Source organism: Oncorhynchus mykiss, chromosome 18 (genome assembly GCF_013265735.2).
Source record: "Oncorhynchus mykiss isolate Arlee chromosome 18, USDA_OmykA_1.1, whole genome shotgun sequence".
In the NCBI taxonomy this organism is placed as follows: Eukaryota; Metazoa; Chordata; class Actinopteri; order Salmoniformes; family Salmonidae; genus Oncorhynchus; species Oncorhynchus mykiss.
The window spans coordinates 45191359-45215664 of record NC_048582.1 but is presented as its reverse complement, the minus strand read 5'-3'; the positions used below and the strand labels follow the sequence as shown (position 1 = coordinate 45215664).

At 40.6% G+C, this 24306-nt stretch overlaps 1 protein-coding gene across 4 annotated transcripts in view; it reads right to left on the bottom strand.

Moving 5' to 3' along the window:
• LOC110496359 (ras/Rap GTPase-activating protein SynGAP) overlaps positions 1 to 24306 on the bottom strand; it is a 104835-nt gene that overhangs the window by 53746 nt on the left and 26783 nt on the right. For all 4 annotated transcript variants that reach the window (XM_036952924.1, XM_036952925.1, XM_036952926.1 and 1 more), the window contains exon 3: positions 19892 to 20009. In XM_036952924.1, the coding sequence (XP_036808819.1) occupies positions 19892 to 20009 (118 nt within the window). The remainder of the gene's footprint in view (positions 1 to 19891; positions 20010 to 24306) is intronic.

The window sequence follows — 24306 nt, the reverse complement described above, 5'->3', positions numbered from 1 at the left end:
AGGACGCGTCCGTAGTCTGTCATCCTTCATTGAAGTAAAATAAACCGACACGTATTGTAAATGCATCACAATCCAAAGTAACTGGTTAATTAATTCAAAGGATTTGCAGCTTTGATGCTCCCTCTGTTCTATCGTCAAATATATTTCTCTATGGTGCTGCGTCAGACTTTATCGGTAGCTTGGAAAGATGGATTGATCGATGGCGTCGCACAGGTTGGTGATCTTGTATACATTGTCTCCCATCTCTCTTGTCGCTGTTCCTCTAGCTCCGTCACTTGCAACGAGATGATTGAGACGCAAATAGTCAGAAAGAGGCGAAGGAGGTGTTGTAAAGTGATGAAATGATGGTGAAATCTCTCTCGATTATACTATCTCTCTCCGTCTCTCGCTCTCGCGCACACACAAACAAGCAGCGTAACAAGACGAGGTTACGAGAGAGGGGAAAGTGTGTGGGAAGGTTGTGCTCAATAACGGTATCGGTTTACAGGATGCTCGGTAGACTAAATGGTCACAAACTAACCAGACAACAGCCAACCAACTACACATTCCTTTTTGGCTAAAGAAAACAGCTCTCCCAAGACTAAAACATTACATTGTGTCTGAAAAATGCCCACATCTGAGAGAATAACAATTATGCACCTCATTGCTGGTATTATCATTAGGCTACAATCAAAAGTGTAGCATATAACATTTGGCTATATTCGGACCCCTTGACTTCTTCCACATTTTATGTTACAGCCTTATTCTAAAAATAATTACCTTGTTTTTTCCCCCTCATCAATCTACACACAATAAATACCCCATAATGATGAAGCAAAAACATTTTTTTTTGTGCAAATTCATAAAAAATACTAAAACATTTAATATTACAATTACATAAGTATTCAGACCCATTACTCAGTACTTTGTCTAAGCGCCTTTGGCAGCGATTGCGGCCTAGAGTCTTCTTGGTTATAAGTCTACAAGCTTGGCACACCTGTATTTGGGGAGTGTCACACATTCTTCTCTCCAGATCCTCTCAAGCTCTGTTAGGTTCGATGGGGAATGTTGCTGTACGGCCATTTTCAGGTCTCTCCAGAAATGTTCAATCGGGTTCAAGTCAGAACTCTGTCTGGGACACTCAAAGACATTCAGAGACTTGTCCTGAACCCACTTCTGTGTTGTCTTGGCTTTGTGCTTATGGTCGTTGTTCTTTTGTAACGTGAACCTTTGCCCCAGCCTGAGGTCCTGAGCGCTCTGGAGCAGGTTTTCGTCAAGGATCTCTCTGTACTTTGCTCTGTACATCTTTCCCTCGATCCTGACTAGTCTCCTAGTCCCTGCAACTGAAAAACATCCCCACAGCATGATGCTCCCACCACCATTCTTCACCGTAGGGATGGTGCCAGGTTTCCTCCAGACATGACACTTGGCATTCAGGCCAAAGAGTTCAGTCTTGGTTTCATCATGGTCTGATAATACTTTAGGTGCCTTTTTGCAAACTTCAAGCGGCTGTCATGTTCCTTTTACTTCCGTCTGGTCACTCTACCATAAAAGGCCTGATTGGTAGAGTGCTGCAGAGATGGTTGTCCTTCTGGAAGGTTCTCCCATCTCCACAGAGGAACACTGGAGCTCTGTCAGAGTGACCATCGGGTTCTTGGTCACCTCCCTGACCAAGGCTGTCCCCCCTGATTGCTTAGTTTGGCTGGGCGGCCAGCTCTAGGAAGAGTCTTGGTGGTTACACACTTCTTCCATTTAAGATAATTGAAGGCCACTGTGTTCTTGGGGACATTTAATGCTGCAAATTGTTTTGCAAAATGTTTATTCCTTCGACCTCATGGCTTGGTTTTTGCTCTGTCATGCACTGTGGGACCTTATATAGAAAGGTGTGTGCCTTTCAAAATCATGTCCAATCAATTGAATTTACCACAGGTGGACTCCAATCGAGCCGTAGGGACATGTCAAGGATGATCAGTGGAAACAGGGTGCACTTGAGCTTATGTAAATAAGGTCTTTCTGTTTAAAACATTTTACAAATTTGCAAACCTGTTTTCCCTTTATCATTATGGGGTATTGTGAGTCGATTGATGATGAAAAAAATAAGTGAATCAATTTTAGAATAAGGCTAGAACGTAACAAAATGTGGAAAACGGGAAGGGTTCTGAATACTTTCTGAATGCACTGTAATTACATTATTTAATAGTAGCCATGTCCTTGTTCCCTTGATAAACCAACTTATGTTATTTCATGCAAGATTGATTGTGATGGGCTGTCTAACATCTGGAATCCATCTGATGGTTTCCCTCTGCTGTGTGGACACAGCACTCAAAATAATTAGTGTAGTATTCACACCCCTCAACTTTTTTTTTCACATTTTGATGTGTTACAGCCTGATTTTAAAATGGATTTTAAATTTAGATTTTTTTTTATCACTGACCTATACCCCATAATGTCAAAGTTGAATTATGTTTTACCAAATGTTTACAAATTAATTAAATATGAAAAGCTGAAATGTCTTGAGTCAATAAGTATTCAACCTCTTTGTTATGGCAAGCCTAAATATATTCAAGCCTAAAGAATTGCTTAAGTCACATATTAAGTTGCATGGACTCACTCTGTGTGCAATAATAGTTTTTAATAACATGATTTTTGGTTATCGGTAAGGTTCCTCGGTCGAGCAATGAATTTCAAACACAGATTTAACCACAAAGACCGGTGAGGTTTGCCAATGCCTCACAAAGAAGGACATTGGAAGTTAAAAAAGCAGACATTGGCTATCCCTTTGAGCATGGTGAAGTTATTAATTACATTTTGAATGGTGTATCAATACACCCAGTCACTACAAAGATACAGGCGTCGTTCCTAACTCAGTTGCCGGAAAGGAAGGAAACCGCTCAGGGATTTCACCACGAGGCCAATGGTGACTTTAAAGTAGATGCAGAGTTTAATGGCCATGATAGGAGAAAACTGAGGATGGATCAACAACATTGTAGTTACTCCACAATACTAACCTAATTGACAGAGTGAAAAGAAGGAAGTCTGTACAGAATACAATCTTCCAAAACATGCATCCTGTTTGTAGCAAGGCACTAGAGTAATACTGTAAAAAATGTGGCAAAGCAATTCAATTTTTCTCCTGAATACAAAGTGTTAAGTTTGGGGCAAATACAACACATTACTGAGTACCACTCTCCATATTTTCAAGCATTGATTTGATTTGATCATGTTATGGGTATGCTTGCAATCGTTATGGACTGAGTTTTTCAGGATAAGAAAGAAACAGAATGGTGTTAAGAACAGGCAAAATCCCAGAGGAAAACCGAGTTCAGTCTGCTTTCCACCACACATTGGGAGATGAATTCACCTTTCAGTAGGACAATAACCTAAAGCACAAAGCCAAATCTACACTGGAGTTGCTTACAAAGAAGACAGTGAACGTTCCTGAGTGGCCGAGTTGCAGTTTTCACTTATATCTGTTTGACAATCCATGGCAAGACTTAAAAATGACAGAACTTAAAGAATTTTGAAAAGAATAATGGAGAACTGTCACGACTCCGACCGACGGTGGCTCCCCTTCCCGTTCGGGTGGCGCTCGGCGGTCGTCGTCGCCGGCCTACTAGCTGCCACTGATTCTTTCCTCCCCCTCCTTATGTGTTTATTGAGTACACCTGTTTTGAGTTGGGTATAATTAGTGAGGCTTTATTAGTCAGCCGGCCCGCCTGGTTCTTTGTGCGGGATTGATTATTGTGACCTTCTGTTTTGTATGTAGAGGAGCGTGTTTGTTCCTGGTCGTATATTTTGGTTGTGAGCACCCTGTGTTGCGTTTTTTGGACATTAAATAGCACAGCCTCGCACTCTCTGTTTCCTGCGTCTGACTCCACACCCACGACACCCGGAGCGTTACAAGAACATATTGTACAATCCAGGTGTGGAAAGCTCTTAGAGACTTATCAGAAAGCCTCACAGCTGTAATCCCTGCCAAAGGTTATTCTAACATTAAGGGGTATTGTGTACAGATGGGTAGAAAAATACAAAATTAATTCATTTTGAATTCAGGCCGTAACACAACAAAATGTGGAATAAGTCAAGGGGTGTGGATACTTTCTGAAGGCACTGTATTTGAAAATATGTGCCTACAGGGTGATATTTTGGCAGCTATAGCATACTGTAAGTGGATCTTTATATTTGACTCTTCAGTCATTTATATGTATTCCGTCTGAAGAATACTGACAGTTATACATTGTCATTGAGGCATTGGCGTAGGAAACCAACCAACAGGGTTGATACATCATATTTGACTTCATAGGAAATCTCCATCTGTTCAAAAGATGCTCCTCCAGCAGTATCATGTGTACTTCATTTATTACCCACAGACGTGTGTTGTTCAATCCTGGTCCTGGCGATCAACTGGATGTGTAGCCCTTTGTTGAAGACCAATAATAACAAACCTGATTTAACTAATCAAGGGCTTGATCAGTTGTGTTCGAGCTGGGCTAGAACAAAACACCTAATGTACACATCCTGGGTCTCAAAGGACCAGGATTGAAGACCACTTACACACAAATGCTGTCTCTCTGAATCTAGTAGATCTGTAGCATCAGCAGTTCATCCCACATGCTGCCACACCAAGAAAGAAAATGCTAAGCATTTTGAGAGATAGAATTTTCCTACAGGGTTACAGTGAAGTTTGCTTTCAATTCCTTCACCATTCCAAGCCCAAACTTCATGCCCTACATTTCTATCAAATCAACGTTTCTTTGTCACGTGCGCTGAATACAACAGTAGACCTTAGTGAAATGCTTACTTACAGGCTCGTGCAAAAAAGGTATTAGGTGAACAATAGGTAGGTAAAGAAATAAAACAACAGTAAAAAGACAGGCTATATACAGTAGCGAGGCTATAAAAGTAGCGAGGCTACATACAGACACCGGTTAATCAGGCTGATTGAGGTAGTATGTACATGTAGATATGGTTAAAGTGACTATGCATATATGATGAACAGAGCGTAGCAGTAGCGTAAAAGAGGGGTTGGAGGATGATGGGTGGGTGGGTGGGACACAATGCAGATAGCCAGGTTAGCCACTGTGCGGGAGCACTGGTTGGTCGGCCCAATTGAGGTAGTATGTACATGAATGTATAGTTAAAGTGACTAAGCATACATGATAAACAGAGAGCAGCAGCAGTGTAAAAGGAGGGGTTGGGGTGGGGGGGGCACACAATGCAAATAGTCTGGGTAGCCATTTGATTACCAGTTCAGGAGTCTTATGGCTTGGGGGTAAAAACTGTTGAGAAGCCTTTTTGTCCTAGACTTTGCACTCCGGTCCTGGATGGCAGGCACCTTACACTGTCCTGGATGGCAGGCAGCTTACGCAGCTGCACGCACTACCCTCTGTTGAGGCAGAGCAGTTGCTGTACCAGGCAGTGATGTTGCAGCTGTAGAACCTTTTGAGGATCTCAGGACCCATGCCAAATCTTTAGTTTCCTGAGTGGGATAAGGCTTTGTCGTGCCCTCTTCACAACTGTCTTGGTGTGTTTGGACCATTTTAGTTTGTTGTTGATCAACAATGGATAGAGTAGGTCTAAACGTATAACACTTAATTCAACCACTGATGCAGATGGCTTTTGTTAAACAAAATTCCCTCACTAAACAGAAGGATTCTTATTACACACATCTTTGAATGAACACATAACTGCACAAAATGTATTCTGACAACCTGTTCCATGTTCTACAGTAGTTTAGTCCAGATGGGACGGTGTTAGCCAATCATGGTTCCTGGATCCAACCAAGCCAGACATGTGGGGGATAAATCAGTATTCCCAGTTTCCATGACAACTGTACTGTATGCCTATGAATATTCTCCTTTTTCACTGCAGGCAGCACAAAAGGAGATTTTTACTTGAAGAGGAGGAAAATACAGAGGAACATGGAGAGAGTGAGGAGAGAGAGGTCAAGGCGATGGTGGCGTAACAATAAACTGAACGGGTTACTATTTAACAGACTTCAGCCTGGTTATTTCCATGGTTACCATCAGGAGAGAGATGTACTTTGACCTCGGTAATGTTGCAGTATCATTGTATTTCCCCCCACTATATTATTATAATTCCTTCATTTTAAACATACACACACAATGCCGATTATCATATCAAGGTTTATCTGTGCTCAGCTCCTGGACTATTAAAATACCTGATACGTAATTGCTACTAAAACTGGCTAGTTTGGGGCGGCAGGTAGCCTATTGGTTAGAGAGCATTGGACTTGTAATCAAAAGGTTGCAAGATCAAACCCCAAGCTGACAAAGTAAAAATCTGTCATTCTGCCCCTGAACAAGGAGGTTAACCCACTGTTTCTAGGCTGTTATTGAAAATAAGAATTTGTTCTAAACTCTTGCCTAGTTAAATAAAGGTAACATACATTTTTTTTAAATGGCACAAAAAGACACTTGTCAGCTGATGTCAAGATAAAAAAAATGCCATTTGAATTGGGCATTACCATATTTCATCAAAACTGGTTACTAGGAATATCTAGAAAAGTATCAAAGTGTTCAGTGTAAAAGCATTCATGCATTATGAAAGAGTGCATGTTTGAACTGATGTACAGTTCAGGTTTGATATGTATGAATTTCATACAACCTATAGTTTCATACGGGCAGTGTAGGACCTCATTTGGCACAAGTGCTGCATTTTTTAACATAGACCAAATGGGGCCCAATGAATTGTAGGATATCGTTAAAGTACAGATTCAAACCAATCACAGGGCACTGCTGATGTGTAAAACATCTGATGGTGTTCTTCACTCGTTGCGCTGCGACTGCAAGAGCACCAATTGTATCACCTACATTTTGTAAGTGAATACTTTCTGAGGGCACTGTATATATACAGTACCAGTCAAAAGTTTGGACACAACTACTCATTCAAGGTTTTTATTTTTTGCAAACTCTTGGCATTCTCTCAACCAGCATCACCTGGAATGCTTTTCCAACAGTCTTCAAGGAGTTCCCACATACATATGCTGATAACTTGTTGCCTGCATTTCCTTCACTCTGGGGTCCAACTCATCCCAAACCATCTCAATTGGTTTGAGGTCGGGTGATTGTGGAGGCCAGGTCATCTGATGCTGCACTCCATCCCTCTCCTTCTTGGTCAAATAGTCCTTACACAGCCTGTGTTGAGTCATTGTCCTGTTGAAAAACAGATGATAGTCCCGCTAAGCACAAACCAAATGGGATGGTGTAACGGTTGTCGTAGGCGGCTCTGGCAGCTCTTGACTGACGGCTGCTCTGGCAGCTCCTGACTGATGGGTGGCAGGCTCTGGCAGCTCCTGACTGACGGGCGGCAGGCTCTGGCAGCTCCTGACTGACGGGCGGCAGACTCTGGCAGCTCCGGACAGGAGGGAGACTCTGGCAGCTCCGGACAGGAGGGAGACTCTGGCAGCTCCGGACAGGAGGGAGACTCTGGCAGCTCCGGACAGGAGGGAGACTCTGGCAGCTCCGGACAGGAGGGAGACTCTGGCAGCTCCGGACAGGAGGGAGACTCTGGCAGCTCCGGACAGGAGGGAGACTCTGGCAGCTCCGGACAGGAGGGAGACTCTGGAAGCGCTGGACATGAGGGAGCACCTGGAGGGAGGAGACGAAGAGACAGCCTGGTGTGTGGGGCTGCCACAGGAGGCCTGGTGCGTGGAGGAGGCACCGGATGGACTGGACCGTGGAGGCGCACTGGAGGTCTAGAGCACAGAGCCTGCACAACCTGTCCTGGCTGGATACTCCTTGTAGCCCGGCAAGTGCGGCAGGGTGGAACAGACCGCACTGGGCTGGCGAACCGGGGACACTGTGCGTAGGGCTGGTGCCATATAACCTGGGCAGAGGAGACGCACTGGAGACCAGATGCGCTGAGCCGGCTTCATTATTCCTGGCTCGATGCCCACTCTAGCCTGGCCGATACGAGGAGCTGCGATGAAGCGCACCGGGCTATGCCTGCGCACTGGGGACACCATGCGCCTCAAGGCATAACACGGTGCCTGCCCGGTCCACCTCTCACCACGGTATGCACGGGGAGTTGGCTCAGGTCTCCTACCTGACTTAGCCACACTCCCCGTGTGCCACCCCCCCCCAAGAAATGTTTGGGGCTGTCTCTCGGGCTTCCTTGCCAGCCGTGTTCCCTCAAAGCGCTCGCTCCCTTTACCTGCTGCTTCTGCTCTCCTGGCTGCCTCCACCTGTTGCCATGGGAGGCGATCCCTTCCAGCCAGGATCTCCTCCCATGTGTATGAACCCTTCCCGTCCAGAATGTCCTCCCATGTCCATGAGTCCATTCCACGCTGCTCCTGGTGACCACGTTGCTTGGTCCTTTTTTGGTGGGTAGTTCTGTAGCAGTTGTCGTAGGTGGAAGAAGGTGAAGAGGACCAAGGTGCAGCGTTGCACGTGTTCATGGTAGATTTAATAAAGAAACTGAACACTAGAACAAAAAAACAACAAAGCGGAACAAACTAAACAGTTCTGTCTGGTGCAGACACACAAAGACAGAAAACAACTACCCACACCCATAGTGGGAAAATAGGCTGCCTAAGTATGGTTCTCAATCAGAGAAAACGATTGCCAGCTGTCTCTGATTGGGAACCATACCAGGCCAAACACATAGAAATACAAAACATAGACTACAAAACATAGAATGCCCACCCCAACTCACGCCCTGACCAAACTAAAACAGAGACATAAAAAAGGAACTAAGGTCAGGACGTGACAGATGGAGTATTGCTGCAGAATGCTGGGGTAGCCATGCTGCGTAAGTGTACCTTAAATTCTAAATAAATCACTGACAGTGTCACCAGCAAAGCAACTCCTCCATACCATCACACCTCCTCCATGCTTCACGTTGGGAACCACACATGCGGAGATCATCAGTTCACCTATTCTGCATCTCACAAAGACAAGGCAGTTGGAACAAAAAATCTCAAATTTGGAATTAAATTCCACAAATGTATGTTTAACAAGGCACACCTGTTAATTGAAATGCATTCCAGGTGACTACCTCATGAAGGTGGTTGAGAGAATGCCTAGAGTGTGCAAAACTGTCATCAAGGCAAAGGGTGGCTACTTTGAAAAATCTCTAATATAAAATATATTATGATTTGTTTAACACTTTTTTGGTTACTACATGATTCCATATGTGTTATTTCATAGTTTGATGTCTTCACTATTACTCTACAATGTAAAATCAAAAAGAAAAACCCTTGAATGAAATAATGAGTGCAAACTTTTGACTAGTACTGTATATACAGTTGAATTCAGAAGTTTACATACACTTAGGTTGGAGTCATTAAAACTAATTTTTCAACCACTCCACAAATTTTTTGTTAACAAACTATAGCTTTGGCAAGTCGGTTAGGACATCTACTTTGTGCATGACACAAGTAATTTTTCCTACAATTGTTTACAGACAGATTATTTCACTTATAATTGACTGTATCACAATTCCAGTGGGTCAGAAGTTTACATGCACATCCACACTTCTTCAAAAACATTTATACCAATTTATTGAACTTACAGGCAACAATTGATCTAATCATTATGGTATGGTACACAGTGTTAAGTACCTCAATGGACCGTAAAGGTAATCCCTCTAAAAACTATCATCACCGTACCCTTCAGGAAATCACACATATTATGGACACGTTAGAAATAGTTGATATTTGGAGACTAACAAACCCTGACCTAGTGCGATATAGCTTAATCAATCTAGTTGTCTTGACTACTTTCTTGTCTCTTTCTCTCTTGCGTCAAAGGTTAAAAAAGTTTAAATAGGAGACAGAATGTGATCGGATCATCATCTAATTGGCATTCACAAAACTCTTATAGATTTTCCACGTGGACGGGGGTATTGTAAATTGAATCAAAGTTTACTGGAGGACAACTTATTTTTGACTAAGACAAAATAACTTATAACATAATTTTTCCAGTATAATACAGGTTCAGCAAATCCCCTTTTTGTTTGGGATACCTTTAAATGTACCTTCATTCAAGTCAATATTCATCAATAATAAAAAAGCAGTTTCTGGCTAAAGAAACAAGACTAACGAGGGAAATCCATGAACTAATAGTACAGGTAGAGAGCAATAAAAACAATACTACAGAGATACAAAATAAGTTAGAGGAAAAACAAAAATAACTTGAGGAACTTATTCAAGAACGATCTAATTTAATCTATTACAAAAATAAAGCAAACTGGATGGTGAAGTAGACATACTTGGTATTTATATCACAAAATATATAAATAAGCTCTCCACAATGAATTTCAATAGAAAACTTGTAAAAACCGACAAGATCCTGCAACCATGGAGAGGTAAATACCTGTCTATTTATGGAAAATTTTCCCTGATTAACTCCTTAGTCATATCTCAGTTCTCTCACTTACTTATGGCGCAGCCTAGTCCTGGTGTTTAGTTTTTCAAATCATTTGACAAAAAAATATGTCGCTTTATCTGGGAAGCTAAACCAGACAAAACAAAACCAGCCTATCTATATAATGAATTGGGTGCGTTGAGATTATTAAATACAAAAGCACTAAACCTCTCTCTAAAAGCTTCATTCATTCAAAAGTTTTATTTTAACCCTAAATGCTTCTCAAATACAGTGCCTTGCGAAAGTATTCGGCCCCCTTGAACTTTGCGACCTTTTGCCACATTTCAGGCTTCAAACATAAAGATATAAAACTGTATTTTTTTGTGAAGAATCAACAACAAGTGGGACACAATCATGAAGTGGAACGACATTTATTGGATATTTCAAACTTTTTTAACAAATCAAAAACTGAAAAATTGGGCGTGCAAAATTATTCAGCCCCCTTAAGTTAATACTTTGTAGCGCCACCTTTTGCTGCGATTACAGCTGTAAGTCGCTTGGGGTATGTCTCTATCAGTTTTGCACATCGAGAGACTGACATTTTTTCCCATTCCTCCTTGCAAAACACTTCGAGCTCAGTGAGGTTGGATGGAGAGCATTTGTGAACAGCAGTTTTCAGTTCTTTCCACAGATTCTCGATTGGATTCAGGTCTGGACTTTGACTTGGCCATTCTAACACCTGGATATGTTTATTTTTTAACCATTCCATTGTAGATTTTGCTTTATGTTTTGGATCATTGTCTTGTTGGAAGACAAATCTCCGTCCCAGTCTCAGGTCTTTTGCAGACTCCATCAGGTTTTCTTCCAGAATGGTCCTGTATTTGGCTCCATCCATCTTCCCATCAATTTTAACCATCTTCCCTGTCCCTGCTGAAGAAAAGCAGGCCCAAACCATGATGTTGCCACCACCATGTTTGACAGTGGGGATGGTGTGTTCAGCTGTGTTGCTTTTACGCCAAACATAACGTTTTGCATTGTTGCCAAAAAGTTCAATTTTGGATTCATCTGACCAGAGCACCTTCTTCCACATGTTTGGTGTGTCTCCCAGGTGGCTTGTGGCAAACTTTAAACAACACTTTTTATGGATATCTTTAAGAAATGGCTTTCTTCTTGCCACTCTTCCATAAATGCCAGATTTGTGCAATATACGACTGATTGTTGTCCTATGGACAGAGTCTCCCACCTCAGCTGTAGATCTCTGCAGTTCATCCAGAGTGATCATGGGCCTCTTGGCTGCATCTCTGATCAGTCTTCTCCTTGTATGAGCTGAAAGTTTAGAGGAACGGCCAGGTCTTGGTAGATTTGCAGTGGTCTGATACTCCTTCCATTTCAATATTATCGCTTGCACAGTGCTCCTTGGGATGTTTAAAGCTTGGGAAATATTTTTGTATCCAAATCCGGCTTTAAACTTCTTCACAACAGTATCTCGGACCTGCCTGGTGTGTTCCTTGTTCTTCATGATGCTCTCTGCGCTTTTAACGGACCTCTGAGACTATCACAGTGCAGGTGCATTTATACGGAGACTTGATTACACACAGGTGGATTGTATTTATCATCATTAGTCATTTAGGTCAACATTGGATCAGTCAGAGATCCTCACTGAACATCTGGAGAGAGTTTGCTGCACTGAAAGTAAAGGGGCTGAATAATTTTGCACGCCCAATTTTTCAGTTTTTGATTTGTTAAAAAAGTTTGAAATATCCAATAAATGTCGTTCCACTTCATGATTGTGTCCCACTTGTTGTTGATTCTTCACAAAAAAATACAGTTTTATATCTTTATGTTTGAAGCCTGAAATGTGGCAAAAGGTCGCAAAGTTCAAGGGGGCCGAATACTTTCGCAAGGCACTGTAGATTAATAAGAAAAGCACATCCATTGTTTAAAAATGGCCTTATTGACTTTATGCAGATTTCCAGGTCTCATTTTTGATTAATCAAAAATGATCCTTTTTTCAGAGTATCTGTCTTTTTCAGACAAGCATTGCAGAGCTGGCTACAATTTCAATTTCATCCCCCTGAAAATATATATATTACAACAAATATTATGGCTGAACTCAAATGTGCTGGTTGATAAAATACCTGTATTTATGGGAAAGATGTTTGAAAAGGTTATTTTGTTCCTAAATTATATTGTAATGGTATAGTTATGTCCTTCATGGAGTTATCAGAATTGTATGGGAAGGTCTGCTCAATCCAAGAGTACAACCAATTGATTACAGCATTGTCCCAAAAAATGGAGGAGGCGGGTGGCAGCGGGAGGAGGTAGGGAACTGATCTGTCTGCCCAATATAAAGGATCAAAACTGGCAGAGGAATAAAAATAGCATAAATAGGAAAGTATACCAGTTTCATTTGAGGACCAGGATGTTGACAACTGTGCCATACAGATCGCAAAATAGTTGGGAAGAGATTATTGATGTACCGATTCCATGGTACAGGGTGTATGAGTTGATATATAAAACAATGCAAGATTCAAGACTTCGTGCTTTCAGCTAAAAGTATTATATAGAATTCTTGCCACCAACAAAATGTTGAATATTTGGGGCATAAAATCATCAAAGCTCTGCAGATTTTGTTGTGAGGATACAGAGTCAATAGACCATGTATTTTGGTATTGTCCTCAGGTAGCCTGTTTCTGGTCTCAGGTTCAGGAATGGCTGAAAATTCATAGCATTGATCTAAAATTGAACCTAGAAATAGTACTGTTAGGAGTTCTGGAGAGACCAGGTCAGTCAATTACTAATATACTGATACTCTTAGTAAAAGTATTTATCTTCAACACGCAATCTGTAGATTCTATTCAATTAGATAGATTCAAATTGTACGTTAAACATCATAGCATAGTTAAAAGATATGTGTTGCGTAGAAACACGAAGTGGGTGGCCAGCAGAGATAGATGGAATGGGCTGAGGGTTAGTATGTGGAATTGGAGACAAGTGGGAGTGGAGTTGCTGTGTGAGAGAGAATGATGCTAAAAAGATAAAGGAGAAAAAAAAGTCAAAATAAAACATAATAAAAGTACACTTGAATGACACTAAGTGGCAGTGTCTTTACAACTAATGCCGGTTTGCCTAAGGCTGATGCCGTGCAGGTGTTTGTACACATGCATATACACACACTCTCATTCAAACAAACAAATACAAGAACACACACATACAAGTAATAGTGCCAGACATGAACACAAACATATACAGTTGGCATTGCTGTTGTAATTTCTGTTATGTTATGATGTCCTTTGTTTTAAATGCATTTTTTTTTTTGCATTGTTGTTTGCTGTTTTCTCCTGTCTTTTCCTTTTTTCTCTTTAGTTCATTATCTTGGTTGTTGGTGCATTGGGGGCTTCTCGGGGGTGGGGAATGGAATTTATTTTTTTATTTTTTTATTATTCTTCCAGGGACGGGACTGTGGGAGGGGTCTCGAATGGTTGAGCGACAGCTATCAGGGAACTGTGGGGGGATCTTGGAGGGTTCGGGTTTCACAAGATTGTGATCATGAAAAAGGAAACTATGACATATTTTACATCACTATCATGCACACGCACCCTCACACATAAGGATGGCTCTGTTGCGGAAAGACTGATACATGTTTGATAGTGTCTTGATGCTGTATTGTTTGTCCTTCATGTTCTAATACTTTAATGTTACCCGTTCCTTGTGTTTTTTGTAATAAATAATAATAATAAAAAAGTTTACATACACTAAGTTGACTTTCCCTTTAAACAGCTTGGAAAATTCCAGAAAATTATGTCATGGCTTTAGAAGCTTCTGATTGACATCATTTGAGTCAGTTGGAGGTGTACCTGTAGATGTATTTCAAGGCCTACCTTCAAACTCAGTGCCTCTTTGCTTAACATAACGGAAAAATCAAAAGAAATCAGCCAAGACCTCAGAAAAAAATGTAGAAATGTAGAAATCAACAAATCTGGTTCATCCTTGAGAGCAATTTCCAAACGCCTGAAGGTACCATGTTCATCTGTACAAATAGCGTGCAACTATAAAAACCATGGGACCACGCAGCCGTCATACCGCTCGTCTCCTAGAAATAAACGTACTTTGGAGCAAAATATGCAAATCAATCCTAGAACAACAGCAAAGGACCCTGTGAAGATCCTGGAGGAAACAGGTAAAAAGTATCCACAGTGAAATCCTATTAAAAAAAATCCTAGTCCTATATCGACATAACCTGAAATGCCACGCGGCAAGGAAGAAGCCACTGCTCCAAAACCGCCATAAAAAAGGCAGTCTATAGTTTGCAACTGCACATGGGGACAAAGATCGTACTTTTTGGAGAAATGTCATCTGGTCTGATGAAACAAAAATAGAACAGTTTGGCCATAATGACCATCGTTATGCTTGGAGGAAAAAGGGGGAGCCGAAGCACACCATACAACTGTGAAGCATGGGGATGTCAGCATCATGTTGTGGGGGTACTTTTCTGCAGGAGGGACGGGTGCACTTCACAAAATAGATGGCATCATGAGGCAGGAAAATTATGTGGATATATTGAGGCAACATCTCAAGACATCAGTCAGGAAGTTAAAACTTGGTCGCAAATCGGTCTACCAAATGGACAATCACCCCAAGTGTACTGACAAAATGGCTTAAGGACAAAGTCAAGGGATTGGAGTGGCCATCACAAAGCCCTGACTTCAATCCTATAGAAAAGTGTGTGCAAGCAAGGAGGTCTACAAACCTGACTCAGTTAAACCAGCTCTGTCAGGAGGAATGGGCCAAAATTCACCCCTTATTGTGGGAAGCTTGTGGAAAGCTACCCGAAACGTTTGACCCAAGTTAAACAACGTAAAGGCAATGCTACCAAATACTAATTGAGTGTATGTAAACTTCTGACCCACTGGGAATGTGATGAAAGAAATAAGGGTTGAAATAAATCATTTTCTCTACTATTATTCTGACATGAAACATTCTTAAAATAAAGTGGTGATCCTAACTGACCTAAGACAGGGAATTTTTACTAGGATTAAATGTCAGGAATTGTGAAAAACTGAGTTTAAATGTATTTGGCTAAGGTGTATGTAAACTTCAGACTTCAACTGTTTGGGGTAGAAATGTCCTTGTTTTTGAAAGAAAAGCAAATTGTTTGTCCATTACCATCAAATTGATCAGAAATACAGTGTAGACATCGTTAATGTTGTAAATGACTATTACAGCTGGAAATGGCAGATTTTGAATGGAATATCTAGATAGGTGTACAGAGGCCCATTATCAGCAACCATCACTCCTGTGTTCCAATGGCACGTTGTGTTAGCTAATCTAAGTTTATAATTTTAAAAGGCAAATTGATCATAAGAAAACCCCTTTGCATTCATGTTAGCACAGCTGAAAACTGTTGTTCTGATTAAAGAAACCATAAATCTGTCCTTCTTTAGACCAGTTGAGTATCTGAAGCATCAGCATTTGTTGGTTCGATTACAGGCTCAAAATGGAACTTTCTTCTGAAACTCGTCAGGCTATTCTTGTTCTGAGAAACGAAGGCTATTCCATCCGAGAAATTGCCAAGAAACTGAAGATCTCGTACAACGCTGTGTACTACTCCCTTCACAGAACAGTGCAAACTGGCTCTAACCAGAATAGAAAGAGGAGTGGGAGGCCCCGGTGCACAACTGAGCAAGAGGACAAGTACATTAGAGTGTCTAGTTTGAGAAACAGACGCCTCACAAGTCCTCAACTGACAGCTTCATTAAATAGTACCCGCAAAACACCAGTCACAACATCAACAGTGAAGAGGCGACTCTGCTATGCTGGCCTTCTAGGCAGAGTTACTCTGTTCTGTGTCTGTGTTATTTTGCCCATCTTAATCTTTTCTTTCTATTGGCCAGTCTGAGAAATGTCTTTTTCATTGCAACTCTGCCTAGAAGGCCAGCATCCTGGAGTCGCCTCTTCACGATTGACGTTGAGACTGGTGTTTTGCTTTGAACCTGTCTTTCAAAGTAAATTTGTAAAAATCGAAATAACTTCACAGATCTTCATTGTAAAGGGTTTAAACACTGTTTCCCATGCTTGTTCAATGAACAATAAACAATTAATGAACATGCACCTGTGGAACGGTCGTTAAGACACTAACAGATTACAAACGGTAGGCAAATAAGGTCACAATCATGAGAACTCAGGACATTAAAAGAGGCCTTTCTATTGACTCTGAAAAATACCAAAAGAAAGATGCCCAGGGTCCCTGCTCATCTGCGTGAATGTGCCTTAGGCATGCTGCAAGGAGGCATTAGGACCGCAAATGTGGTCCGGGCAATAAATTGCAATTTCTGTACTGTGAGATGCCTAAGACAGCACTACAGGGAGACAGGGCGGACAGCTGATCGTCCTCGCAGTGGCAGACCACATGTAACTACACCTGCACAGGATCGGTACATCCGAACATCACACCTGCGGGACAGGCACAGGATGGCAACAACAACTGCCCGAGTTACACCAGGAATGCAAAACCACTCCATCAGTGCTCAGACTGTCCGCAATAGGCTGAGAGAGGCTAGACTGAGGGCTTGTAGGCCTGTTGTAAGGCAGGTCCTCACCAGACATCACCGGCAAAAACGGCGCCTATGGGTACAAACGAACCGTCGTTGGACCAGACAGGACTGGCAAAAAGTGCTCTTCACTAACGAGTCGCGGTTTTGTCTCACCAGGGATGATGGTCGGATTCGCGTTTATCGTCGAAGGAATGCGCGTTACACCGAGGCCTGTACTCAGGAGCGGGATCGATTTGGAGGTGGAGGGTCCGGCATGGTCTGGGGCAGTGTGTCACAGCATAATCGGACTGAGCTTGTTGTCATTGCAGGCAATCTCAACTCTGTGCGTTACAGGGAAGACATCCTCCTCCCTCATGTGGTACCCTTCCTGCAGGCTCATCCTGACATCACCCACCAGCATGACAATGACACCAGTCAAACTGCTCGTTCTGTGCGTGATTTCCTGCAAGACAGGAATGTCAGTGTTCTGAAAAGCCCGGATATCAATCCAATTGAGCACGTCTGGGACCTGTTGAATCGGAGGGTGAGGGTGAATGTCCGAGAACATGCAGGTGCCTTGGTGGAAGAGTGGGGTAACATCTCACAGCAAAAACTGGCATATCTGGTGCAGTCAATGAGGAAGAGACGCACTGCAGTACTTAACGCAGCTGGTGGCCACACCAGATAATGACTGTTACTTTTGATTTTGACCCCGCCTTTGTTCAGGGACACATTAATCAATTTTTGTTAGTCACATGTCTGTGGAACTTGTTCAGTTTTTTTCTCAGTTCTCAGTCAATATTACACATGTTAAGTTTTCTGAAAATAAACACAGTTGACAGTGATAGGACGTTTCTTTTTTTGCAGAGTTCATCAGGAGACCAAATGTTCAAAGGCCTGAAGCAACAACTTCAAATAATAACCACACTCTTAAATGAATATTGAATGGGTGTTTATGGTTTCATCCACTATATACCTGCAGCATCAACCTAGCAGTTAGTAGTCAGTACCCAGTTGGCAAAGTGTGTCATTTGATGTCATAATTGTTGTAAACTTCTATTCTGGTGATCATAACCAGACAAAGATGTATTTTCTCTTTATAACATCAAGACGTCTTTGGAAAGACTTCTTATTTCGGTTATCTAGTCAGATACCAGATTATTGAACCAAATTACAACCAGATAAATACATGTATTGCTACATTGGCATTTACAAAACTTAAATGTAACATACTGTACCACCTGACCATGAAGTCACAACATCATAATGCAAAATGTACACATTTCATCGACATAGAATAATAGGACAATTAAAAGGGAAGAATTTGTGAACCACTAATAAAGTAGAGAGCATTAAATGTTGATGTGGAAAAATGACTTATTCCCTTCATCGGTAATTATATGAATACATATTGCAGTCCCACTGTGAAATCCACTCGAAAGTACTGTTGAATTAGAAAAAGTGTTAATGATCATAATTGCACATTACCACCATCAGCCAATTCCATGGGGCACTGTAGACAAATCTGAAAACCTTTTTAGAAAAATCTCCAATTCAGAATATACAAATGTGCCAGTGTCATTCCATGAAATGAGTGCCTTTGGTGTCCCTTTGATATTTTAAATAGAAATTGTGCAGCAATATTGAATTTGAAAAGCCTTTATATTCAATAAAGTGCCCTTTTAATATGGACCACATGGATAATTAAATAAATCAGATTTGTTAAAGTGCAAAAATGTAGTATTTTGAAATGTGCCTCCATGCACCCTCTGTGACTGCCAGGAAGATTTAACATGCTTAATCCTGACATTTCTCCACGTTTTCACCATCATTGTAAAGCCCTAGTTATTTTATTGCTTAGACAAAGTCATTTCTGAAGATTATTATTTATTTCATGTGATTAGTGATTCATTGACGTCTGTCCCTCATTTTAAGGTCAACCCTGTTATGTGAACTGAACTCTCATTTTAATATGGTGAAACTATTCCTTTTTAATTATTACTATTCCTTTAAAAAAAAAATGTTTTTCAAAAGAAACATTGAACATCTCCTAGGCAAATCATAGCGTAAAAGCAGGTGAGCTGGTTCTACTCTTTTTTTGGCAGTTTTCTGGTGTTTTGTGGTGGAAAACTGAATGGGTTAAGCATAACATGTTAAACCATGTTTCCTGTAGATAGTCAGCATAGACAGACAGGCTAGAAATGTTTTAACAATTAAAAACATGTTTAAGCTTGCATTCAACCGCCCCTCCCTGTTGCATACAACAAGCGTCTTTTCTTTTCAATGACGGCCTAGGAACAGTGGGTTAACTGTGGGTTAACTACCTTGTATTAACAAATGTATCAACAAAGCCAATATATATATTATTAGAGACACAATCATAGTTACTTAATTCTGTTCATGAAAATCATTAAATGATTGTTATCAATACGCATGTCTTCATCTCTGTACATGAGTATGGTATACATGCCAGCCATCAGGGAACGCAGCCCCCTTAGCTTGTTTCATGGTGCTGTTTGAATACAAATGTATTAAAATAATTTAACAATTCTATGCTTCCAGCATAGTAGTATAATGAAAAATACTTATAATATTTTGAAGCTGACAAATACCACTACGGTCAAAGTGTTGTTTGACATAGCGCATCACGTCAATGCATCACTTAAACAACAAAAGACTACAGTACTTAAACTGAAAGTGGGCACTTCTTATTTACCGTATTCAAGGTGACCTTGAATGTGTGCTACTGAGGGTTTATAATATATAATTTGATTTCACTGACACATAAAAAGGCACATAAAAAAGGCACAGAGAAGGAGGGCAAAAAAGAAGGGTAACCAACAGTATGCTTTCATAGCGGTGTATTTAATTAGTCTCCAACAAATACAATGGCTTGGGAAATGCAAGGATGCATGTACCAAACCAGAGCTTGCAGACATCCAGAAAAATAAAAAACAATGTATTTGAATTGGTTCTATTGAACTGCAATACACTTACATTGTTTGCACTTCGCAATCCAATACACATCTTTTCGGTATGGGTTCTACATACCTATCTCGGGGTCCTGACTTCTCCCCTCCACCGGCACACTGACTGTCCTTCGGAGCAGCTTGGAGCGCTCACTGCGCTGAGAGCCTGGGCGACGCTCATGCATCAGTAAAGGGTGAACCTAAGGTAAGAACAGGAGGTCAGATGGGTTTTCAGCCTGACCTTGATCTCTTAAAGGGAATGCAGCCCTAAGAAGTTAAGATTGTGCCTTGGTCACTCCACGCCTGACCATCGCTCCTCCTAGCACTTCCCCTATATACTGTATAAATCACTTGTGTTGGGCACTATAGTCTCACTTTGTTTAGCTGTTGTCCTGTAAGAAAAAAGTGATGGCACAAGATCTTAAACTATGGATCATTTCATTTATGCTAAATGATCATATCAAACCAGAGCATATACTGTATAAGAAAAAGTTAGTGGTGTAACACAGCTACATGTTTTTTTTATTTATTTATGTCAATTTCACTGGTGTGAATGTTTCAGAGTTAGCTTCATATGACTTGATATTTATGTATTTAACATAATAAAGCAATAAACTGAAAACCTCCCCTACTGAAATCCAGACCGTTGAGAGTTGAGCGTCTCAAGGACCAGGGGCATTTTCCACCCACACTTAAAATAAAGGCTAGCACAACACATTCCCAATGTGGTTTACAGAGGTGAGAGGTCAAATTGCTTTTCAACACACAAAGCCTCACCCAGAAGCACTTTGTCTCTATGTGAAACAAATAGTTAACAAAGTGAATAGGTTGGCATTAAAGCTACATTCAGGTATTTAATAAAACAATAAACTGCCACTTGCATTGGTATGGGGATAGGGAAATGTAACCCCTCTTATATTATTAAACAGCACAGACTGACATCCACATTATCGTTTTACACATTTAGAAAATATACATTGATTGTTTATATTTTTGTTGCTTGTAAACAACGTAACCTTATTTGGATTATAATATAGAACGGTTGTTGTGCTAAGCTCATGATGCATTTAGAAGCTATATTCTTTAGGAATCAATTGGTAAATAAATATCCATTCATTTAAATTACCATTGTACAGATTCCCAAATCCTAGACTATACCTTTAATGTTTTGTAGGGGGTGCGTTCTGGCGGCAGAGAAGTCAGGCGCAGGAGAGCCAAAACTGATTTACAACGACGCAGTTTAATAAACAAAACCACTGTCAACAGAACAATAAATCAATGGGTAAACAAAACCTGTTTAACACCAGTATAACGTGCACAAGCACTACAATAAACAATTCCGGACATGGGGGGAACAGAGGGTTAAATACACAACATGTAATGATGGAATTGAAACCCGGTGTGTGGGAAGACAAGACAAAACAAATGGAAAATGAAAGGTGGATCGGCGATGGCTAAAAGACCGGTGACGTCGACCGCCGAACACCGCCCGAACAAGGAGAGGGACCGACTTCGGCGGAAGTCGTGACATGTTTGTATTGTATTTTTTAAAAAAAGTATTGTATTTAATGTTTTGTATTTTATTTCATCGTATTACTAACCATCAGTCTTGTGTCATTTCCAATTGTGAAATCGTGAGACCGGAGGCAACTCAAGTCACTTTAACAACTAAGTAAACTTCAGAGCTGCCAATATCTCTTCAAAATCAGGCTTGTTGACCTTGTCTCTGAAAATATGAATTTATCATATACTGTAGGTTACTGTGACCTCCAAAACCATGCCGCACATACTGTACTAAGTGTCATATATCATTTGTGAGCCATTCTTATGTCCCCTATGCTCTCTGTAAATGCTAGCTTTGTTGATCCTCTTATTCGTTGAAATTGTAACATTTTCCCAAATATTTGATTGAATTAAAATATTCCATCCCACATATTTCTTTGAGTTCATTTGACTATATATAGTTGTTTGACATACCACAGAGAGAAAAGTAGATGGCTCAGTACAACCTCAATGAACTTGGAGAGCTACTGTACATTATATTTAGTGGGTTCTGCTGTTAGCTGTGGCAAAGAGCCCTTCGCTAAGGGACAGTGAAAGGACAAGAGTGTGTGGCCCGAAATAGCTTCTCCCACAGGTATTTCCCCAGACAGGTGACATGAGCCAGCACTGGTAACAACATCACCAGAAAGTGCTGAAGTTTAGAGAGAGAGAAATTATATTCGCAACTGTGATACTTTGCCATAGTAAATAGCAGAAAACACAAACAAATTGAGCTCAGGTAACGTTAGCAATGACAAATTGCCATCCCATTTGACTTAAGATCTACTAAGTTGAATGTAAGTTGAATAGCATTTTCCTTTATTCAGAAATACAGTACTGCACATATTTTTTTAAGTGCAGCGAGTAAAACACATATTGGGGATGTTTTGTATGACTATAATTAATAATGAACTATATTAAATGCTTGTACAGTATGTTCACAGATCAATAGATTAATGTAATCCCCTATCCCATCCAGATACACACTAAAGGAAAAGGTTACAGAAGTAGAGGAATTCCTCTCATTTTCATAGATAACCTTAACCCTCAAACAATTCACATGAATCACCTGTGTATGATTACGATCATATCAGGTTCAATTTACAATTAAAAAAAAGTGTCTCCCTGAGTAGGGGGTCTTTGCAAGAGTCCCTGCCATATCAATTTAGAAGAGGCACAATTATTTTGGGATACCATATTGTAAAGTTGAATAATGTCTCCCCCCATTGGCTTGTTATGGGACTTCATCTCTCACATCTGGGCTGCCCGGTTATTGATGGGCCCGTGATGTGTTCCACAAATCTGCCCAGTTCTACTTTCCTACTCAGAACTAACAAAACACTGATACATTGCATTACATCATCAATGCATTAGCTTGTGCTAATTTCCAGCATCTGTCCGTATATGGGTTGTAAAATAGGCGTATTCAAGTGGGGGATTAAAAGAAAGAAAAAATACAACAAAATGGTATCATACAATAACATGCTTGCAGTTCTTTATACTAGCTATTCCTTAAATCTGCTCTTACCCACTTGATGAGACACCTCGTATTAACTAAATAATTCAATACTCCAACTTGGACCTAATGGAAACATACAGAACTTAAAAGAAACATAATTGAGCTAGGGATATAATGTGGATGTACCGCTCTATGGCTGCGTTTACACAGGCAGACAATTCTGATCTTTTTTTCACTCAAAGGTATTTTGATCGATCAGACCAGCTCTGCATGAGATCTGATGTGATAGGTGAAAAGAGGAAAGACAATTAGTGCTGTAAAAATATCAGAATTGGGCTGCCCATACGACACCACATTCAATACAACCTGTATTAGCTGCCCACTGCGGTACCTAGTTTGTCGCCCTTGTCTCTCAATCGGAGACTGATAAAGACCTAGGTAGCCTGCTGTACGGACTCTCTAGTAGCGTTATAAAGTTTAAACACAACACCTTTAATAGGGTTTGGCCCTGAAAGTTCAGTAACAGAAAAAAGTAGGACCTTGCCTGGATACTCAAATTATCTAAATGGTACCTTTATTGGTTAAGGACAACACTCCAATCCAAACAGGGTTTAGGTGTGTTAACCTAGTGCACCATACCCATATACAGTGCATTCGGAAAGAATTCAGACCCTTTGACCTTTTCCACATTTTGTTACGTTACAGCCTTATTCTAAAATTGATTAAATCATTTTTTCCCTCATCAATCTACACACAATATCCCATAATGACAAAGCAAAAAGAGGTTTTTACAAATGTTTGCAAATTTGTAAAAAAAAAAAACATCACATTTACGTAAGTATTCAGACTCTTTACTCAGTACTTTGTTGAATCACCTTTGGCAGCGATTACAGCCTCGAGTCTTCTTGGGTATGACGCTTCAAGCTTGGCATACATGTTGGGGAGTTTCTTCCATTCATCTCTGCAGATCCTCTCAAGCTCTGTCAGATTGCATGGGGAGCGTTGCTACACAGCTATTTTCAGGTCTCTCAAGTAGAGATCGACTGATTATGATTTTTCAACCCCGATACCGATACCGATTATTGGAGGACCAAAAAAGCCGATACCGATTAATCGGACATTTTATTTTTATTTTTTATGTATTTGTAATAATGACAATTACAACAATGCTGAATGAACACTTATTTTAACTTAATATAAAACATCAATAAAATCAATTTAGCCTCAAATAAATAATGAAACATGTTCAATTTGGTTTAAATAATGCAAAAACAAAGTGTTGGAGAAGAAAGTAAAAGTGCAATATGTGCTATGTAAGAAAGCTAACGTTTCAGTTCCTTGCTCAGAACATGAGAACATATGAAAGCTGGTGGTTCCTTTTAACATGAGTCTTCAATATTCCCAGGTAAGAAGTTTTAGGTTGTAGTTATTATAGGAATTATAGGACTATTTCCCTCTATACCATTTGTATTTCATTAACCTTTGACTATTGGATG